Here is a 21,239-nt window from a genome sequence, read left to right as displayed (position 1 = left end):
CGTGAAATACACATAAGATTTGCAAAAAAAGCTGTCAGAGATGAAATTTACAAAAGAATAAGGAACGAACATCTTCTAAAGGAAAAGAAGGCATAATCCTTAAACAAATACCAAAGAGAATCAGAGAGCAAAGAAGGAACTACCAATTCCTCTCTACACAACTGATAAAATATAAAATAATGTTTCGCTGGTTGATATCAGAAGGCATGTTAATATCTTGGCAAGATAAGAAAATAAGGATTGACACTGTAGAGAAAGCCCGGGAATTCTATGAACACTACATAGAGGGAGAATCAGACAGCAGAAAGGAGCAACTGACGGAGGAAAAAGGACTAGACCAATGTCAGGGAAAATTTCACCCTGAGTGTCAGGCCTGTAATTATATTCTTTTTAGGATCTTTGGCCTGCCACACTTTCTTATAATTTTCTATGCTGTTTCATTAGTGTAGTAGTTGGGAGGGGGGAATAGAAAGGAGTAGGATTGTAGAATGGATTGTTGACATTCTTTTGTAGAAGCCAAGGTCATCTTTTGTCTTCGCATCTCGACACCTGGCCGGAAGAAGATGGGTGTACATGCCAGCATGGAAGAATATGATTGGAACATGTGATGGATTTGTGGGTGTGGGGAGAGATCATGAACTTTCAACTGGATGAACTTACAGGATGTAATTCAGAGTTGAAATTTTCCATAGCCGTGCTAACATGCCTGCGGAATAAATTGCACCATTAAGGATGTTTTGCCTTGGACAATGATTTATTTCTGCATGGTATTTAGAACCCTAACATTATTTCAACTCTCTACTTTAAAATAATTCACTAGCTCCCTCCCCCTATCAAGGGGGAAGGGCTGGTGATGGAAGAGCTGGTGATGTGGGTCTCGGCATTCCCAACGCTGACCGGGACAGCGTAAATATCAGCGAAGAATAAATGAGAAGCTTTTGGTGATAAGAAGCTGAGTGCGGAACTTCAAAGGCAATGGAATGCTGCTTCCAGTTTAATTGCATCAGGAGGAATGCAGGAGGAGACACGACAAGACGAATGAAGGTCGCAGAAATATTTCTTCAGCAAATTGTGAGTGCATGCTCCCCCTCCTTCCCCCCAGCTTGGAAACAAGGCTTGAAAAAAAAAAAAAACCTAGAACAGAGGTTTGGGCTCCTTCCAGACGGCAATAATTGAAATGGCTTGTCACCCTGCAATTAGCTGGGAGAAAGATTCCCTTTCAAAATGGGAATTTCAAAGGAGGCAGGAAGAAGGAATTTTTCCAGCATCTGTCACTTGCAAGCCACCACAAATGGGGCTGCAACCAGTAAATGAAGCAAATTGGGCAGTAAATTGGGCTTTCCTCCCAGGACTTGGATGGAAGAGATGCTACTTACCAACTCCTTTGCCATCAGCATGGGGAAATGCTCCAAGCCAGCAGAGGGCACCTACTTGGCCCATAACTCCTCCAAGCCAGCAGGAGGGTCCTTGGCACGTAAAACCCCCTAGCCAACCATCATTGGTTGAGCTGCAACCTGTGAAGCAGGCAACCCCGGGATGGGTCTTAACCCCAGGTCATGGATGGGAGGGATGCCAGTGGGCACCTGCCCTCCCTCAGCAGATGGCACCATGGCAGAAAGCTGGGCAGTGGCCAACCGAGGGATTGACCTCCCCACCGGTTCCAGTCTCCTCTGCAAGGCCCAAAAAGGTTCTTACCAGACCTTCCTACAGAGAAGAAATCTCCATGGAAGAAGGGATTACCAAACAGAGGCCTGCATTGTGGATGGCGGGAAAATGTGCGCCTGCAAGGCCCCAAGTGGTTCTTACCCCACCTTCCTACAGAGTAGCAATCACCAACATGGAAGAAGGGATTACCAAAGCCAGGCCTGCAAGATGGGAAGCGGAACAAGGTGCATCTGCAATGCCCCAAAAGGTTCTTACTCCCCCTTCCTACAGAGAAGCAATCTCCACCATGGAAGAAGGGTTTACCAAGGGGGCAGCTGCAAGTTGGAGAGCAAGGCAGTGTGATGAAACGGTTCCTGAGTTTAGAGATGTAACTAGGTTCCATTCCTCGTGGGGCCCAATTAAATGCCACCATTGTTGTCAACTTGGCCACAGAGCGTCAGAGTGCTTGGCTCCAGCCCCAATGCCACAAACGTGCGCACCAACCACCACGGCGGTAAAGAGAGGGTCCCAGATGCCACCACAGAAGAGTCATCTGGGCCAACAACCTCTGGAAGAGGATCCCCAACTTAAGGTGAGGAAGTGTCCTACCAAGGGGGAGGCCTCGGAAGAGGAAAAGGGCAGACATTCTCCGGAGGAGGATCCCCAACTTAAGGTGACAAAGAGTCCAACTAAGGGGGAGGCCTCGGAGGGGGAAAAGCCTAAACGACCTCTGGAAGAGGATCCCCAACTTATGGTGACGAAGAGTCCTACCAAGGGGGAGGCCTCGGAGGAGGGAATTGCCGAAGAACAAACGTGTGTACCAATTGCCACGGTGGTTAAGAGAGGGCCCCAGATACCCGCACAGAAAAGTCATCTGGGCCAACAGCCTCTGGAAGAGGATCTCCAACTTAAAGTGACAAAGTGTCCTACCAAGGGGGAGGCCTCGGAAGGGGAAAAGGGCAAACAATCTCCGGAGGAGGATCCCCAACTTAAGGTGACAAAGAGTCCAACTAAGGGGGAGGCCTCGGAGGGGGAAATGCCCAACCGACCTCTGGAAGAGGACCCCCAACTTCAGGTGACGAAGAGTTCTACCAAGGGGGAGGCCTCGGAGGAGGAACAAGGCCAGCCGTGGATGATTGGATCCAAGAGCCCAGAACCTACAGCACCTGCAGCAGAGAGCCCTAAACGGCCATGGGAAGAGGTCGCAATGGACTTCATCGTGGAACTCCCAGACAGCAGTGGGCATAATGTAATTTGGACTGTTATTGATTTGTTTTCTAAGCAGGCACACTTCATTGCTTGCTCAGGATTGCCATCCGCAAACGAATTAGCGAAAATGTTTGTGAAACACATTTATCGCCTGCATGGAGTACCCAAGAGGATCATTTCAGACCGCGGAGTCCAGTTCACAGCCAAGTTCTGGAGAGAGGTCCTGAGATCTATTGGGTCCACACAAGAACTGAGCTCAGAGGTTCATCCCAGCATGAACGGCGCAGCAGAGGGAGCCAATGCGGTGGTGGAACAATACATCAGGTGTTTTGTGCGTCCACCACATTCTATCACATGTGGTGGACGTGCCCCATCACAAGGAAGTACTGGTGCAAAATTCAGAAGTGGTTAGAAGAAATTACTGAGCGAAAAATAGAACTCAAACCAGAAACATTCTTATTAGGACTGCTGGATCAAAAAATGGATAAAAAATCTCAATACATAATCATACACATACTCACTGCAGCCAGGATTGCCTTCGTACAAAACTGGAAAAAAATCAACACACCCTCAGATGAAGCTACAATCAGGAAAATACTTGAATGCGCAGAAATGGATAAAATGACAATAGAACTAAAAGAAAGAGAAGAATCGGACTTCTATAAAGTATGGAATAAAATGTACAAGTGGCTAGAAAACAGAAGCCAAGACAGAAAATAGAGAATACAAATATATGGATATAAATAATGAATACTATTATAAGTGTTAATACTATGTTTGTTAAATCATAGGACAATTATAAAAGCTAAGAAGGAAAGCCGATAGAGGAAGCTGTAAAATTATTGTATATTGTTATGTATGTTCTGTGTTTTGTTTTGTCTTATTGTGTTTTTTTTCTTTGCTGTGTCTTCCCTATTGTTTTTAAAGATCAAAACATTTAATAAAAATTATTTATTAAAAAAAAAAGTAGATTTGAGATCCAGAAGAATCTTGACAGACTTGAAGACTGGGCCCTATACAGCAAAATTCAATTAAGTGGTGAGAAATGTAAGGTTTTACACTTAGGCAAGAAAAATCAAATGCATAGGTATCAAATAGGTAGTACATGGCTTAACAGCACTATTTGTGAGAGGGATCTAGAAATCCTGGGGAACAATCTATTAAGTATGAGCCAGCAATGTGCTGCAACTGCCAAGAAAGCCAATGCAATCCTAGGATACATCAACAGAGGAACAGTATCGAGATCACGAGAAGTGATAGTGCCACTTTATACTGCACTGATAAGATCACACTTGGCATTCTACATAAAGGTTTGGTCCCCATGATATAAAAAAAGATGTTGAGACCCTAGAAAGAGTACAAAGTGTAATAAAGACAAGAAGAGGTCTGCAGGTTAAACCGAGTCCAACAAAGAGAAAGATTATCCACATGATAGCAGTCTTCCAATATCTGAGGAGCTAACACAGAGAAGAGGAGAGTCAACATATTCTCCAAAGTACTTGAGATCAGGTGGAACATCATTAAAGAAAGATCCAACCAGAATTAAGGAGAAATTTTCTGACAGTGAGAACAGTAAGTGAAATGGCTTGCCTCCAGAAATTGTGGATGCTCCCTCACTGGAGGTTTTCCAAGAGGAGACTGGTTGGCCATTTGTCTAGTATGGTATTAGGTCCCCTGTCTTGAGCAGGAGGTTGGATAAGAAGACTTCCAAGTCGCTTCCAACCTTGTTACACTATGTTCTATGAAATGTGATTTTCAAATTCTGAATATTGCTATGATAACAAAGGCGTGTCCATTCATTCTCCCTGTGCTGGAATCTGTATCTTTTCATTACTCAGAATCCCTATCATAAAGCTGCCAAGGACGTCCAGGTTTTTGTCTCCTTAGTAAGACCACGGCTTACGTCCAGTTTTGGTCACCACATTATGAAAAAGATGTTGAGACTTGGAAAAAGTGCAAAGAACAACAACTAAGTTGATTAAGGCCCTGGAGACTAAAATATACGATGAATGTGTCAACTGGATCTCCAGCATGGGTTTCTTCAGTGCGCTTGCTATCAGCTGCCATAATAATGGGGACGGGGGCCTCAGGTATTTGTGATGGATCTGGTGTAGTCCCGTGAGAACTGAAAGGAAGGTTTGCACTCATGCATTACGGCACTGCTGAGTGGAATTCTTTACACTCCATCAAGGCCAACTGTCCTAAGACTCCAGATGGGAGAAACACCTGAAGACAGGCCTTTTCACAACATCATATAGTGGATGTTGATTGGACTCCCAGTGCTGGACCCTGGGAGGAGGGATTTGGGTGATTTTTAATCTGTAACCTTTGAGTGTTTTGAATTAGATCTTGCCTCGCTTTTGCTGCTAACTTTTCAAACTTAGTAAAAGTACCTCTTCTCTAAATCAATGGAGTTGGGGGTTTTCTTTCTAGAGTTTTGAATGGAGGCAGGCTTGACAGAACGGTTGCAGGATTTGTTTATGGCCAATCGAGAGAAAAGAAGGACTAGAGGGGACATGATAGCAGTATTCCAGTATTTGAGAGGCTGCCACAAAGAAGACGGGGTCATGTTATTTTCCACAGTACCAGAAGGCAAGACAAGAAACAATGGATGGAAACTAATCAAGAAGAGAGGCAACCTGGAATTAAGGAAACATTTCCTGACAGTTAGAACAATTAACAACTTGCCACCAGACGTTTTGGGTGCTTCATCACTGGAGGTTTTTAAGAAGAGACCGGACAGTCACTTGTCTGAAATGGAAGCCTTGTTTACCTCCACATATACAAATCTAAAAACTATGTCAGAAGACTCACGAACATCAACATTGAGGATGAAACGTTCCTCCAGAAAAGAGGCAGAGAGCAAAAGATAAAGGAGAGGCAAGGAGGGCAGAATGTCATGTGGTGTTAGAAGAACCAGCCTTCTCTCAACTCTGAAAGGTACAAAATGTCCCACCCTGGGCTATCTAGCATCCTCCTGTTGTCCATCCCTTGAGAGGCTTCACCAGCATCTGTCTGCAATGGGCACATCCCTATTCCTTCAGCACATGGACTCAATTCTACTGAGAAGCCTACCAAACACACATTTCCTCAACTTGCCTCCCACTGCCTGCCCACTGAAAAAAACCCACACATTGTTTTGGAAGAAGTCTGCTAGGAATTCATCTGCTTCCTGGAAGACAAACACAATTACAGGCTGCAGAAATAAGCAACGACAAAACTGTACAGAAAGGCTGCCTGGCATGCTGAAGAAGATTTCAAAAGCTACCTACTGTTATTAAGGTTGCTTCCAGATCCTGCATGGTCACCCTGAAATCACAAAAAACAGACATGGTTTCACATAGCTAATTGGTTGCCAAACAGGAACTTTAAATGAGTCTTCTTTCCTTCCTTAAATTCCTTCAGAATTACCAATGATAAAATTCAAGGTAAAATGTACAGAAGTTTCATTCATATCAACAAAATGGATGCACAAGATAGTAGCACACAACCGAGCTCTTTAACTAGCGTTCGAGAAGTTACAATTTCACCCTATTCTGCATTGATCAGACTAAAGCCAGATTAGTATGCCCAGTTCCGGGCTCTGCATTTGGGGATGGATATTTACAAACTGGCACACACCTAGAGGATACCAGCCAAGAGGCTCAGGGTGAGGAACAGTGGAAAGCATTGGCTGCTTTCAGCCTAGACACAGGAGACTGTAGAAAGAAAAGGCCAACTTCTTTCTGAAGGGCTGTCATACAAGCAAGTGGGTAGAATTGATCCAGAAAACAGGCAAGAAACAATGGTTTAAAATACAAGAAGTAGATTTATCAGGGGAAAAATCTGTAACGGCAAGAGCCATTCAGCCATGAAACAGAATGCTTTGTTGGGGCGGGAGGTGGGGAGGACTCGTCTTCACTGCAAGTGCTGAAACCAAAGTCATCTGTTGTAAAGGTAAAGGTTTCCCTGCACATGCGGGCTACTCGTTCCAGGCTCTAGGGGGCGGTGCTCATTTCCCTTTCAAAGCTGAAGAGCCAGCACTCTCCAAAGACATCTCCGTGGTCATGTGGCTCAACGCCGAAGGCGCAAGGAACACTGTTCCCTTCCCACCAGGGGTCCCTATTTTTCTACTTGCATTTTTTACATGCTTTTTTTAAAAAAAACAAAAACAAAGTTTTATTGGTTTTTTGGTGCTTTTGAACTGCTAGGTTGGCAGAGGCTGGGACAAGTACCGGGGGCTCACTCTGTTACACAACACTAGGGATTTGAACTGCTGACCTTCTGATCAACAAGCTCAGAGTCTGAGCCACCACGTCCCTGTTCATCAACAGATGACACTGTTCATGTGGTTCTGCAAAGCTAGAACTGAAGACTGTTTTCCAAACTAAGGGACATTACCTCATGGAACCTGAGTTTTGACTTCAGAGCTTCAAGCATCCGCAGACTCTCTTCTTGTTGCTTTTCCTTGGTGGCCAGAAGCCTCCTCAGCTCATCTTTCTAGAAGACAGCAACAGTCACTGCTATGAGGAGCCAGAAATATCTGATTCTCTTTCTGGGATAATATACCTTTATAGATTTGATATACACAAATATCCCCCAGTGTATAGCTAAAGTTATTTGAGACTTAACATATGCTGCCATTACATAAATCCTGGTGTGTTAGCACAATTAACCCAAAATGTTTTTAAAGCACCCCTTCCTATTATTTTATTATTTTAGATCTATTGGGTAATTCCATCTCCATCCAAGGAGATGGAAAAATGTTTTCCTGTCAAGTTAATGAGAATGAACAAAAGAAAGAATTTCCTTTTTTACCTCAGTTTCAAGATCATCAGCAACCATTTGCTCCTAAAAACAAAACAGTACACATATTCAGATATTTGAAATTATTGTTTCTTCTATCATTCATGAATGGTTAGTGCTATAATTCACCTGGCAAAGGATAATTTTCTTCTGCATTTCATGTATTGTCTCAGATTTGGCAAAAAATATTCTCTACACAGACTTATTCTGCCTTGCATTCATACCCCCACAAAAATAACCACAAGAACTAGAATTTTGGACAAAGGACAAATCCTGTCCTTTACAATGCCAACTCCTAGCAAATTTTCTGACAGTTTAAAGAAGCCACAATTCTGAGACCAAAGTTGCAGAAGGGAAGAGAGAAAGCAAGAAAGAGATCAGCCTCTCTTGAAATTACCTTCTTTCCTTCCACATAATAAAGAAAAGCTTGGAAGCCATGCCAGTACAGCTTCTTTTTAAAAATACTGTTCTAACACAAGAGGTAGAACAATCAATCAAAGCCAGAAGGACAAGTTTTTGGTAGCAACAATATGGCTTGATCCCCAAATGCAGATTAGCATTTAAACTTTTAGATCACTCTGTTTAAAGTGAAAAACCAGGGGAAATGAACACATCCCCCAATCTAATCATCCTGAGAAGCCTGCTGCAGGGGGCTGCCGGGGTGAGACCACAGCAATGTCTCCCGGCCTCAACTGCTAAATCATCATCCCTCTCCAGAAGGCCTCTTCCCCTTGGGCACACTGGCCACTGCTGCAGCTTTATTGGCCCTGCTGCTGAAAGTGGTGCCAGTTTCCAGCAATTGGGGGGGGGGGGGCACTCCACTTCAAAAGGCAGATTGGGAACTCTTCTGTCAGAGAAACATGCCTCCGAGTAGAAAAAATGGCATCACCTTCATCCTAACCATTGTTCCGAAAGGGATGGTAGATAAAAAGAAAAAAAGAAAGGAAAATCTGGGGATTGAGGCTTGGCATTTTATACCAGCAATCTCAATTAAATGTTTGCGGGACAAACTGGGGCTTGTTACCTCATTTAGCTGCAACTGCAATCCACTTATTCTGTCTAGTAAGATTCGCTGTTCCTGTTGAATTTCCCTCATTCTTCCTTTCAAGTCTTCATTTTCTCTTTCTAATTCCTGGGAGCAAAAAAAATCTTATTCAAAGTGAGGATGTCATCAGACATTGCAGCCAGCCTTAGCTCCCTCCCCAAGTGAGACCTTCTCTTTCCTGTTTCCCCATTGGCCACTCTCCAGGGAGGAGGCTACATCTGAGCAGGGGAAACAGGACACAGAAAGCGGCCAGGGATTTCGGTCTGCTGGCTGGTTCATCCCCATCCCCCCAAAAATATTGGAAGTCATTTCTTTATGTTTATATATTTTTCCTGCACTTTTTATTCTTTCTTTCCATTTCTTTAACTTTCATTTGTATTAATTTTTTACTATTGCAATTAAAATTCTTAATAATTATAGTAAAAAAAAACCTACATGCTATTGCAGAAAACTTTGTAGCACTGTAAGTAATGTATTTTTTTATTCTGAGACAGCAGCAGAGACACACAGAATTATTCTGGTTGGTTTGGCTAATGCAGCAAGAAGACTGTGATGAACCCAGAGCCTCTCTACAGGAGGCCAGTGGAATAAACAAGGCTGGCATTGCCTTCAATTCCCAATCCAGAAGAGGAGGTGCGGTTCTTACAGGGGATGTTTTGGAATCAATCCTGAATGACTGCAAAAGGAAGCCCATTGCACTCATTTTTCTTTAATGAATGCTCTTTGAGAAATAGAAGGGGAAATAGGGTTGGTGGGCTTTCCTCGGGAACACGTAACCCATTGGGGAGCTGGCTCTGGTTACTTCAATACATCCTCAATTGGCCTATGGAGCAGGAAAAGTAAAGTTTCCATAGACAGAAGCAGCAAACAACTCCAATTAAGATTTTGAGTGGATCCTGAACGGTCTGGAAAGGATATTAGAGTAAGTATGATTAAAGCCTTGGCCCAGTTAATACATTGGGAAGAAAAGAACCCCGACTTTGAAATAGATAAAATTTATAGAGTAAATTCCAGATTTGCTACTACAAGAAAATTATCAAGAGGCTTTTTTAAGAACTAAAATGGATCATATTTTGGATTGCCACTTCAAATCTAAATTAAGAATGGAAAATTTGGATATAATTTTTTGAAGGAAATTCCTGTCAGAATCTTGAGAAAAAAGAAAGCTTATTCCTTCTTTATTAATATCCTGAAGAGAAAAATTCCCTTCTGCTGGGATAAACTTGGAGTGATATTTACTTATCAAGAGCAAAGATTCAGATTGAATTCTACAGAAAAAGCCAAAGACTTCTTGATCATAAACTAATTTTGGACCCAGCTGGAGAAATGGATACAGACAAGCAACTAGAAGTAGATCGACCTCAAAAAGTCAACACCGAAGAAGATATGGCTGATATGTCCATACAGGAACTTACTACCGTATATACTTGAGTATAAGCCGACTCGAGTATAAGCCAAGACCCCTAATTTTACCCCAAAAAACTGGAAAAAGTTATTGACTCGAGTATAAGCCGAGGCTGGGAAATGCAGCAGCTCACGGTAAATTTCAAAAATAAAAATACAGGTAGATAACAATAAAATTGCTAAAAGTGTGTGTGTGTGTTTGAGTGAGACAGACAGACAGAGGAACAGAGAGAGGGAGTGAGGGAGGGAATCAGAGAGAGACTGACAGAGACGAATCAGAGACGTACTTTTAACTACCTGGCAGCGGCGTTTTGCCTTGGGGGGCTCCTCAGAACATCCCAAGACTTTGGAGGAAAGTTTACAGCCCTCCCTCGGAACGCTTCGGAGGGAAGCTTCTGCAAAGGCGAGTGACAACAAGTCTCCCAGGCTTTAATTTGCCGAGCTGTGCGCACGCGCCTGTTTTCCACGGCGTGGAGCAGTGGCAAGATTCTGCGCAGCGAGCGATGATTCCAGGGGCCATCCGGGAAGATGAGGAACGCGAGGGGGGACCCTGCCCCCCCCCACTGATGGCCCCCGGAATCATCGCTCGCCGCCCAGAATCTCGCCGCTGCTCCACGCCGTGGAAAACAGGCGCGCGTGTACAGCTCGGCAAATTACAGCCTGGGAGACTTGTCACTCGCCGGGGTTATGCAGAAGCTTCCCTCCGAAGCCCGAGAGGAGGGAGGGAAGCAGGCGCCCGGCACACAGAAGAGCTGCATTAAAATGTTTAAAGAGCCACATTTTTTTGGGGGGGGGGGGGGTCACTGGAGTATAAGCCGAAGTGGATTTTTCAGCCCAAAAAGTGGGCTGAAAAATTCGGCTTATACTCAAGTATATACGGTACTTTATCCAAGCATGGAGATTAGGTTTACAACAGGGAATATTAATGGGGAAAATGCCCCATCTAAGCATTAAAAAATATTTCATTATTGAAGGAAACTTAATGTTGATATAATTTGTCTTCAAGCACATATTAAGAAACAAAACAAAAAGTATTTAATAAATAAAAGACATGGGGAGGAATTTATATCTGCTGGTGTAAAAAAGATTAATGGAATTGCTTTAGATATAAAACCCCAATTTAAAACTGTTACTTTTATCAGATGAACATGGTAAATTTGCAGAAATGGAAATTGAGTTTAATGGAATAAAAGCAATAGAAGTTGGATTTTATCAAATGGTGATAAAAGTTATTTTTCTGAATATCTTATGGATCAACTACTACCTTTTATGTGTGAAAATTGACTTATTCTGGGAGATCGGAATGGGATGATTTCCCCAGTTTTGGATAGAACATCTATAAAGGTTTACATCCTCCCAGGGTAAACTACCAAAGACATTTTTTGAGATGATGGTTAATTTAGCATTAATAGAAGCAAAGAAATGGCTCTGCTGGAGCATGTATTTTTTTTTCAGAATGATACAAGTATTTATCAAGGATTGATATGGTGCAGGTTTCTAAAATTCTTGCAAATAAAATCCTAAAAGTTGACATTTTACCTAAAACTTTTTCTGATCATAATCCAGTTCTTCTGGTACTTAGAAAAAAGAATTTGAACTCTAAATGGAATATTTAAAAATACTCATTTAATTTTTTAAAAGGAGATTGTAAAGGACTGTAAAAAGCTGAATGAATAGTTTGATAATAATTTGGGCAAAGGGACAAATTTAATAACTGTGTGGGATGCCAGCAAAGCAGTTATGAGGGGTTATTTTATACAATACTATCAACCTAGAGAAGAAGAAGAAATCCCAAGAAAAGATGCAGAAGATTCTTTTTTCGTTTCAGACGTTATCAATACTTGCAACTATCTGTTTAAACAATGGCAGCAGTCTATTTCCACATAGCAAGGGAAAACACCAAGCATTAGATATAAACCTTTGTATGATGCTAAGGAGAGAAGGGGTTGAGTCTAACTATTTCAAATTGTATTTTGATGCTTAATTCTTTTCCCCCTTTTTCCCACACTTCTCCCTTCCCTCAGTTTCCCATTTATTTTTATATGGCTTTGTATTTTATATGTTAATAAACTAATCAAAAAAATGGAACCCTCCAAATTAAAATTGATGCATTTGCTGCCATTACTTTTTCTCATGATCGTTTGATCAAACTTTAATATTGATTAGATATTTAATTTTGATTTGAAGGTCCCTTGAGAGGATCTTAGAGGAGTCCTAGGATGAAACACTTCACGAAACCCTGACCTAGACTAACTGTAATAATAGTTAATAAAAATACATGTAAGACCTGACCTAGTGGAAATTATGTATTTTCACTCATCAGTTGCCAATTGCTAACCAAACTCTTGTTCTCACTCTCTGAAGACCAACCATCAATGAAAAAGAAGCATTTGTGATACATTTAAGTAATTGTGAACCTGCTCTAAAGAGCTTCGTTTGCTCAAGGACCTTCAGCTGGACTAAGGACCAACGATGGCACCTTAAAAAAATTGTACCAATGATATTCCTAAAATGGTGTTCTGATATCACCACCATCACACCCCATGTGGAAAAATGTCAGGCTACCTAATGAGTTCCTGCTTGTATGTAATTGGCCTGCCATGGCCCAGAAAGCACCATGCCACTCCAAGAATTCAAAGGATGTTATCCTGTTCTTTTATGTCCATCAATGAGACATTTGTGCAAGTTAGACATGTTGGCAAAGACCATTATTATCTTTCTCTTTTGGTGGTTCGTTTGTATGCATTTCTTTTGCCGAGCTGCGCAAATATCCTGCCAAGGTGAGCAACTAACGTTTGCACCAGACACTGCAGGATTCTGAGTAGTAGTTTAAGAACAAAGCGAGAGTTTTCAAGAGGTGATAGATTAAGTGTCATATTCTTCTCAAAGGCACTTCCTTCACCTGTACATTCTGGTGCTCCTTCAGAAATGGTTTATTGCTCACTTCGTCTAAGATATTAGGTTGAGTCCATTTGGGTAGCATGCTGGGCACCTGAAAAGAATGTTGAAGTTCATCTTCAGTAAGGAAATATTTCAGAAATACTAATTACTTCATCTGCACAAGTCCCCCACTCCTTACAGTCACATTAGGCAACTGCAGATTGGACAGAGATGGCAGGTTTGACCACAGATGCTGATAAAGAGAGCTGATCACACTGAGAAAGGCCACAATCACTGGTGATGCCAAAAATCTAATATCTTCCCCAGAGGGCAGACCTTCCTCCAAACCACCTCCAAGGGGCAGAAATTAGAGGTGTACATTGGACCTCACCTTACCTTCAATAGTTGCTGCCCTTTCTTCATTACTTCGTAACCTGCTTAAAAACAAAGATCCTGTTTAGATATTCCGTCCAAGCTCAGGGAGAATGTGAAGAAAAACAAACTTATTCTTTAGAAGCTACTAGTCTGCATCTCCATTAATGTTCATTAATGTTAATGCATCTCCATTAATGTTTTATATCCAACAATACAGAACATCAATTCCAAAGATGATTTAGAATAGGTGAAACCCTTTTGGATTCAATGGATTACACACCCATTAATCACATGAGCTCGATCTGTTGAGGGTAAAGCCTGAAGGGAAATTGATAAAAACTCTAACAACACCTGGCAAACAAGAAAAGAACATCGCTGGTTTATTTAAAGAGCTTATGTGCCTCTCACATCAACAATGCCTCTGAGGCTCAGGAGGAACAGGAGTAATACTAGACATAAACAATGTACAAATGAAAAAGAAGTTAATTAGTAGTTCATCTCAAAAGTATCAGAAGAATCTGGCTTACAAAGAGTCTAAGAAGAAGAACTCACTAATCAAAGACAACTGGAATCTCCAATTACATTTTTCAAGATTCCGTCCCTAAGCTCTAAATCTTGCATTAAAAGCATATCATTTCATTCCTGCTTCCTTGAAGGTGCCCTGTGAGCAGCTTACAAACCCTGTTTTCATAAATAAATCACCAGCTTGCTTGCTTGCTTGCTTGCTTGCTTGCTTGATTATATTTGTGTAGCTGCCCATCTTAGAGTCTCGGCGGCTCAGAACAACAATAAAATGATAGAACCATAAAACGCAAAATCATTAAGCAAACAATTACAAAGTTTCATGGCAGAAAGAAAGAAAATAGCTCCGTCAACTGTCCAATTAACAAACCCAATGAAAGCAGGTATTTTCAGGAACTTTAAAATCCCAAAGCAAAACTTTATTGAGTACATCATTTCAGCACTGAAGAAAGCAAAACCAACTCTAAATTTTCCTGCACAACCCTGCATAGTTAAAAATGAGTTTCATCCCCTCCTCCCACGGAACAGGTCACATTGTCCAGTTAGGAATCAGCCTTTTGTTCCTCATCTTGGCCAACACCTGAAGAAGTGACCTTGTCTCTCACAGCCTCCGCATTCTATCTCACCCTTCCCTCCCCCCAGTTCTTTGGCAAAATGAAAAGCAATATTAGTCACAGGAAGCTTAAGTGTTTTTCAATCTTGACAAGCTCCATATCAATTAACCCCCAAATTACAAGAGTCACCAAGTTTTTGTCACCTAGACTTCTGGAAAAAAACCCAGTTTTGGTGGCTTTCGGGATCTTAGGGCAAAGGCATTTCCAAAGAAGGAGAACAACTAAAAAAAAGCCTCTGAATGAAGAAAAGGACCAGATGGTAACCACTTCCACCAGATCTTATCAGATGGGCAGAAACAAGGAGGAGATGGCAGTATCGTGAGTGAAGAAGAAATTTCCCCTGACGATATAAAGAAAGCTGATGTACCTTTGCTGGATTCTTCAAAGGCAGCCTTAATCAGAGACAGGATCTCAGCACTGTCCCCAATCCGTGCGTAATAAAAACCATCGTGCCCTAGCGCATCAACCAGAGAAACATCGGCTCCATTTTTGAGCAAAACCTCTACGGCATCCTTACAGCCGTATTCACAGCCCAACATCAGAGCGGTCCTGCAGGAGAAAGGAGAAAGCATGCGAATACAGTTCAAGCCGGTTGTCATGTCCCTGAATTTTGAACATGTGACCATGAGGTTGCTATGATAGTCCTAAGAGTGAGGATCACTCGTAAGTCACTTTTTTCAGTGCCCTTGTAGCTTTGAGTGGTTGCTAAACAAACAGAACTGGAAGAAACAGAATTATGAAAAAACTATGAAAGAAAATTTCAATATTGTAATAGGGGGGAGGGGGGAAGTGCTCCAGAGGCAGATGCCCCTCTGATACCCTTTGGGCTCAGTTCCCTGTATGCGGGGTGGGAGGTGGAGGAGCGCCCGGCACCTGGGGTCCTCAAGTCCCCACCTGGGGTCCTTCCCTACTTCAGGAGCCGGAGGAGCCTGAAAGGAAAAAGGGGAAGCCGGCGGCAACTGTGGGAGTTGGGAGCTCAGCCTGGTCAACCCAAATCCAAAGGCTCCCTGCGCGCGCATCGTTGATTTATTTATTAAGAAAATGTGGCTGCTCGAGGCGACTTACAGAAGGGGCTTACAGAAACACAGAAATTCTGTTTCTCCTGCCCCACAGGGGCCAAGGAACAAGCCAGATCTTGACTGCCTGCTAATAGGTCAAGGCAGAAGCTTCCAGCAAGAAGACACTCCTCCTTGGCCCTGTAAGGTGGTCCTGATTCATGGAAGGATTGTGTGGGACATTCAGATATGCTTCTGGGCATGTGGTCCCACAAATGCCCTACTCATATGACATACAGGGCTTTCGTGGTGTAACTAGCACCTTGGACTGTTCTCAGAAGCCCACTGACAGCCAGTGCAGGTCATAGAATACAGATGCCACATGGCTATTACAAAAGATACCCAAAACTATCCACCTCATTGCATTTTGAACCAATTGTAGCTTCCAGACAGTCTTCAAGGGCAGTCCACAAATAGTGTTGAATAGCCCACAAGGAAGTGAATGAGACATTAATGGCTAAGAACATCCCAGAAACAGGCAGAAAGAAGCGGCACATATTATGGAGTACACAAAGACCGCTCTGGCCAAAGCTGCTAGCTTGCTCTTCTAGTAGGAGCTGTGAATCCAGGAGAACCTCCAAACTGGACACCAAATTCAAGGAAGACAAGTCAAGATCTTTCTGAGTCAAGTATGAAATATTTCCAGTTACAGAATCCATGGGGCCCAAAACTCACAATTTCTTGATCTCAGTAGGGTTTTACTACAGAGAAACTAACTCTAACGTCTTCCAGAAGCATATAGGTAGATTATCTGCAGATGACTTGCAGGAAGATATCTTACCTATTTTGCTTATCTCTTGCATTAAGTTCAGCACCTCTATCCAGTAGAAACTGGCATATAGTTGGACGGCACATCTGAGTGGCCAGCACCAGTGGTGTTCTTCCATCCTGGCAAAAGAACAAGAAAGTTGAACTTCTGGGGAAGAAATGGCAGGCAGCATCATGAAAAGGAGAGCTAATGCCTGTGCAGAATGAAGTACTGGTAAGTAGACCTGTTCTTCGAGAATTCCTCTGCAGACAAGTGGTGGACTTGAGATCGCCCACAAGTACTCCAGAAAGCTCACAAAGAGAATGCAGGACAGCCATCTCTAAGAGAAAAGCGAAAGCCATCTTGCTCGAAGCACAATCGGTGCCTTTGAAACGTCACTAAGTACACATACAACACTTCCTTCAGAAATTGTTTATTAACTGTTTTTCAGCTATTGGGAGTCTTTGCATCGACATGTTTATGCAGGATGATTTTCCTTCAATCTTTAATGAAAAAAGTTTTACCCGCAAGTTTGAGAACTTTTTTTTAAAGACTTTTGGGGAAAAAAAGCAAAAGCAAGCTTCAATTTTAGAAAGTTGCAAATGGATTTAGGGTCCAGATAAATTTGAAATAAGATTTTGAAATTCATTATAAAAGAATCCTTCCCATGGGAAAATGCTTTTGTTTTGAATTTCTTTAAAAATGAGATATACAAGTAATAAATCAAGGAAGTGATTTAAATTTTCTTATATTGGATTTACAAAATAAGCTTGTTAACATTTTGAAGAATTTTGTGAGCAGGGACAAAGAAAAAATGAAAAGAAATCAAGTTTAGCAACATTATTTGAAGGCACTAAAGCTTAAGACTGTTAGAAGTAAATGGAAGAAATATAATTTGGTTTATTTGATCAAAGTTAAATAGGCAAGTTGTTATCTCCAGTAATCCTTAATGGACTCTTGCTGACATCAGGACTGAAATGAGGCTTTATGGATTTGTTTAGACAAAAGATGGAATACAGGAAGAAAAGATCATTTGTTGTATTTAAGCTACTAAATTTGAAGATAATGCAGGAGTCTCTTTTTCATTTACTTCATTCCTTTATTATATTCTTATTTCTTGGTGTTCTATTTTTTTTCTTTTCCACATGTCCTAATATTTTCCTTTTTTTTTCTTTTTCTTTTGGCTTGTATTTGTTTTTATTGATGTACAGTGGTACCTTGGTACTCAACTGCTATGAAACTCATCAAATTTGGTACTTGATGCATGTTGACATGAAAATTTTGTCCCAGTACTCAATGTTCGTTTGGTACTCAATGCACAAACTTGTTAGTGTCGGCTGCCTTGTGACTCACTAAATTATTCCTTATAGGAAAAAAATGTTTGGTACTCATTGCCCTTCCAAGAACCATATAATGATGGATATCAGGTACCACTGCAATTGTACTGTTTAATAAAATTTTATTTAATAAGAAAGAAAAAGCAACAGGAACTTGGCCATTCCTGAAAGAAGATTCTGAAAGAACTTACAGCATCTTTGGCATTCACCAAGGCTCCATGGTCACATAGCAACTGCACACTGGATGTACAATCCGACATTGCTTTGGGAAGCAAAACAACATATATTACTGGTGGAAAATTCAAGATTTAACTACTGGTAGGTTATTTATTGGCTGCAGGATCCATGGAAAAAGTCTCTTGACTGTTTTAATAATACCTACTAATACATAATAGTCAATTTCTCAATCAGAATGCATCTGTTTCAAAGTACTGAGGTAATTAAAAAAGTTCCTTAACAATTATCATCCATCTTTTGGTGAAACACAAGCAGCATCTGCATTCATCATTGGCTTTTCCATGTTGTTAGTAGCTCTGCTAGTTTTCTCATTAAATTAGGAATCCTGGTTGCACATACAGACTCTCCCTTACCCGCATCATGAAGAGCAGTCCGTCCTTGCAGGTCCACATTTTCTGTTGAGCAGTTGTACTGTAGAAGAGCCAAGCGTATCTTAGTACCATTGTGTTGAGATTCAATACCTTCAATATTTACCATTACAGTTTAATAATAACAAAATCTAACCCAGGCGACTTTTCAAGCGGCATTTCAAACACATTTTCATTCAAAAATGTTACATGCATGGATCAAGAACACTCATTTAAGATGTTATTATGTAACATCCTATCTCAGCGATGGCGAAACTTTTTTGGCTCGCGTGCCATAAGTGGGGGGAGCGCAGGGGGGTCATGTGTGTGCGTGCCACACCCATAATGCAATGTGCGACCCCCCCAGTGTGCATGCGCACACTACAGGCGCAACCCCCATTTTTTGCATGCTTTTTTCGTCCTCCTCAGGCTCCAGAGGCTTTATAAGGAGCCTGGGGAGGGCGAAACAGCCCCCCCCCCCCGGAAGCCCTCCGGAAGCTTGAGGAGGCTTCCATGAAGCCTCCGGAGCAGTCAAAATGAACCTCTGAACAAACCGGAAGTACGTTCCCAAATTTCTGGTTTACCTGTAGGGCTGGTTTTTGCGCTCCGGAGGCTTCAGGGAAGCTCATGAAGCCTCCGGAGGGTCTCTGGGTGGTCTCTGGAGCCTGGGGAGGGCGAAAAATGGCTTTAAAAAAGGGTGAACTCAGCTGGCCAGTGCGTACATGCGCGCTGGCCAGCTGACAGGGCAGCACCTTGCGTGCCCTGACAAATGGCTCCACGTGCCACCTGTGGCACGCGTGCCATAGGTTCGCCATCACTGTCCTACTTACTCTAATAATGCAGCTTTCTACAAAATCAGTCCACGAGCTCCACATGGATCTGCAAGGCTTCTTTTCCAGGTGTTTTCCCACCTGCCCCATGGAGAGATTTGCTACACACAAAACCTACATTGACCTCCACTGACCTCCTCAAAGAAAAAGAACCTTGCATATGGAGAGAAATCACCTCTATCAGGCAAAGTTATTCAGCTTCTGCTTAATTTTTTTACATTTTTTTGAAATCCCACTGGACATTTGATAACTACTATATATAGCTAATCAAGGTCCTAAATTTTCCCCATGCAAAGAAACAAAATTCCCTATCATGCTTTCTTTTCGACATAACATTTAACAATTTGTCAACTATTTAATACCTGCAACAGTTTTTGCAGACAAAGCGCATGTCCATATTTTGCTGCTAAATGTAGAGCAGTCCTTCCTGAAGAGAAGAATTAACAAGTAAATTCTGAACATAACCAGAATATATAGGTTACATACATAAGCAAAGAAATGCCTATTCCCCCTCCCCAAACACCCAGAGATTTATACATATATAGATAACCCTGTGTGGCTCCAATTGCAGGTTAAATTGGTTGCTGTATTTTAACTACATTATATACCTCAAGGAAAAGAAAGAAAACTGGGGGTTTTAAAATTAATTTAAATTGATTTGTAGTGCAGAATAAATACTTCCACGCCTCTCTTTTTTGGGGGGAGGGGGAGTCAATAAGATACTATATTGGAAAGCAACAAAACAAGCACCATAGAACCCACAGGCTTACAGGGCCAGACACACAATACATTAGTTGGCCTTTCAAAGCTGTTGAAGTAACAACATGCAATTGTTCTTTTTAAACAAGGAAATCATACCTGCTATATCAGTGGCAACAATGTCAACTCCATGAACAAGAAGAGCATTCAGACAATCGAGGTTACCCTTTGAAGCTACAACATGGAATCTGATTGAAACAAAAGGGGGGGGGGAATTAATGTCTTGATCACCTGCACAATTTCATTCTGTACAAGTAAATCCCACCGAGTCCAAGATAATTTGCTCCCAGTTCTGCAGCTGAAATTATTCCAACATGTGAGTTGGAAGAAATAAACATTATATAAGAAAAATATCCAAATAAATAACCTTCCTGTAGCTGCTAGACTTTAGAACATGACCTTCCTGAGCTCCAGCTAAAGTAGAATGAAATCCTGCACTTTTACAACCTGCCTGTAAAGCGTATGGTGTTGATAGGATTGAATGATCGACCCCAACAGATTAAGGAGGGAAATCTCACTGAAGTGCGCAATCCCAACCAGGAAGTGGCCCTGTGAGATGCTGCCAGGGGGCAAAAGGTGCACCAGACTCCTCACACAGACCGAGAGTCTCCCCAGAGCAGTGTGGCCACATTTTACTTCCTTCCCTTCCTTGTTTAGTTTTGAATAGCTGCCACGGCCCTTGAGCCACCTAAGGCTTGATATTGCCAAGAGATGCTACCCTAAAGTCCATTCCACCAATCCTGCTTCCTAGGCTCACTTGCCACAAAGGATTTGAGGAACCTTATACAGAATATTCCAAGCAATCATCATTCTCACCCTTTTCAACTTCAGAGAGAAAGTCATTCTGTGGAGTCATTTACAGCTGATATTCTTTGGAAATTACCAACATCTTTCCTTTTTAGTGAGTGTCTCAGGGGAGGGCCTGCAGGGCTGGAAATCCTGGGGGAGGGCGGGGGAGGAAGAAAAATATGGAGGGACTTGCAAACTTCTTGCTGACTTCCCCATTGTCTTCGGCTGTGGAGAGTCAGCAGGGAAGGTTGCAAAGGTTACTGTGGCTCCTATGACGTTGTAATCATGATCTGGGCACCCAGATCAGGATCATGCATCTGTGGGGGTGCTGCAACAGCTGGAATCTCACAGCCGGTCATACATTCCTGTTTTCAGGTCTGCCATGGTTGAACAAATGAACACAAACTGAGGACTACATTTCACTCATTTTCTGCTTCATTACAACATGAAATTCTTTTCATGCACAATATCATGTCAGGTATCCTTCACTGCATAACTATACATCTGAGTTTTTTTCAGAGAACTTTTCATATTGTGAAATAGGAGTTTAGCTTAAATAAAAGAATATTTGAATTTCCAGATGCTGCTTAAAGAGAAAGGTTTAAGGCTAATCAATTTTGTCAGCATGTAATAGAATGTTTGCAAAAGTGGTTCCTCCA

At 42.0% G+C, this 21,239-nt stretch overlaps 1 protein-coding gene across 5 annotated transcripts in view; it reads right to left on the bottom strand.

Annotated features, from left to right (window-relative positions):
- The window catches only part of UACA (uveal autoantigen with coiled-coil domains and ankyrin repeats), a 45,855-nt gene that overhangs the window by 10,790 nt on the left and 13,826 nt on the right, over positions 1-21,239 (bottom strand). For 4 of the 5 annotated variants that reach the window (XM_081964911.1, XM_081964913.1, XM_081964915.1 and 1 more), the window contains exons 3-14: positions 19,891-19,979; positions 19,395-19,459; positions 18,209-18,266; positions 17,810-17,880; positions 16,315-16,421; positions 14,846-15,027; positions 13,364-13,404; positions 12,990-13,079; positions 8,663-8,770; positions 7,651-7,683; positions 7,234-7,332; positions 6,126-6,162 (exon numbers count right to left, since the gene is read on the bottom strand). In XM_081964911.1, the coding sequence (XP_081821037.1) occupies positions 6,126-6,162; positions 7,234-7,332; positions 7,651-7,683; positions 8,663-8,770; positions 12,990-13,079; positions 13,364-13,404; positions 14,846-15,027; positions 16,315-16,421; positions 17,810-17,880; positions 18,209-18,266; positions 19,395-19,459; positions 19,891-19,979 (980 nt within the window). The remainder of the gene's footprint in view (positions 1-6,125; positions 6,163-7,233; positions 7,333-7,650; positions 7,684-8,662; positions 8,771-12,989; positions 13,080-13,363; positions 13,405-14,845; positions 15,028-16,314; positions 16,422-17,809; positions 17,881-18,208; positions 18,267-19,394; positions 19,460-19,890; positions 19,980-21,239) is intronic. The other variant, XM_081964912.1, reaches the window with a different exon arrangement.

The sequence above is a fragment of the Natrix helvetica genome (genome assembly GCF_964273705.1).
Source record: "Natrix helvetica genome assembly, chromosome: 12".
Taxonomy (NCBI): Eukaryota; Metazoa; Chordata; class Lepidosauria; order Squamata; family Natricidae; genus Natrix; species Natrix helvetica.
This window is presented reverse-complemented; position numbering and strand designations above follow the sequence as displayed.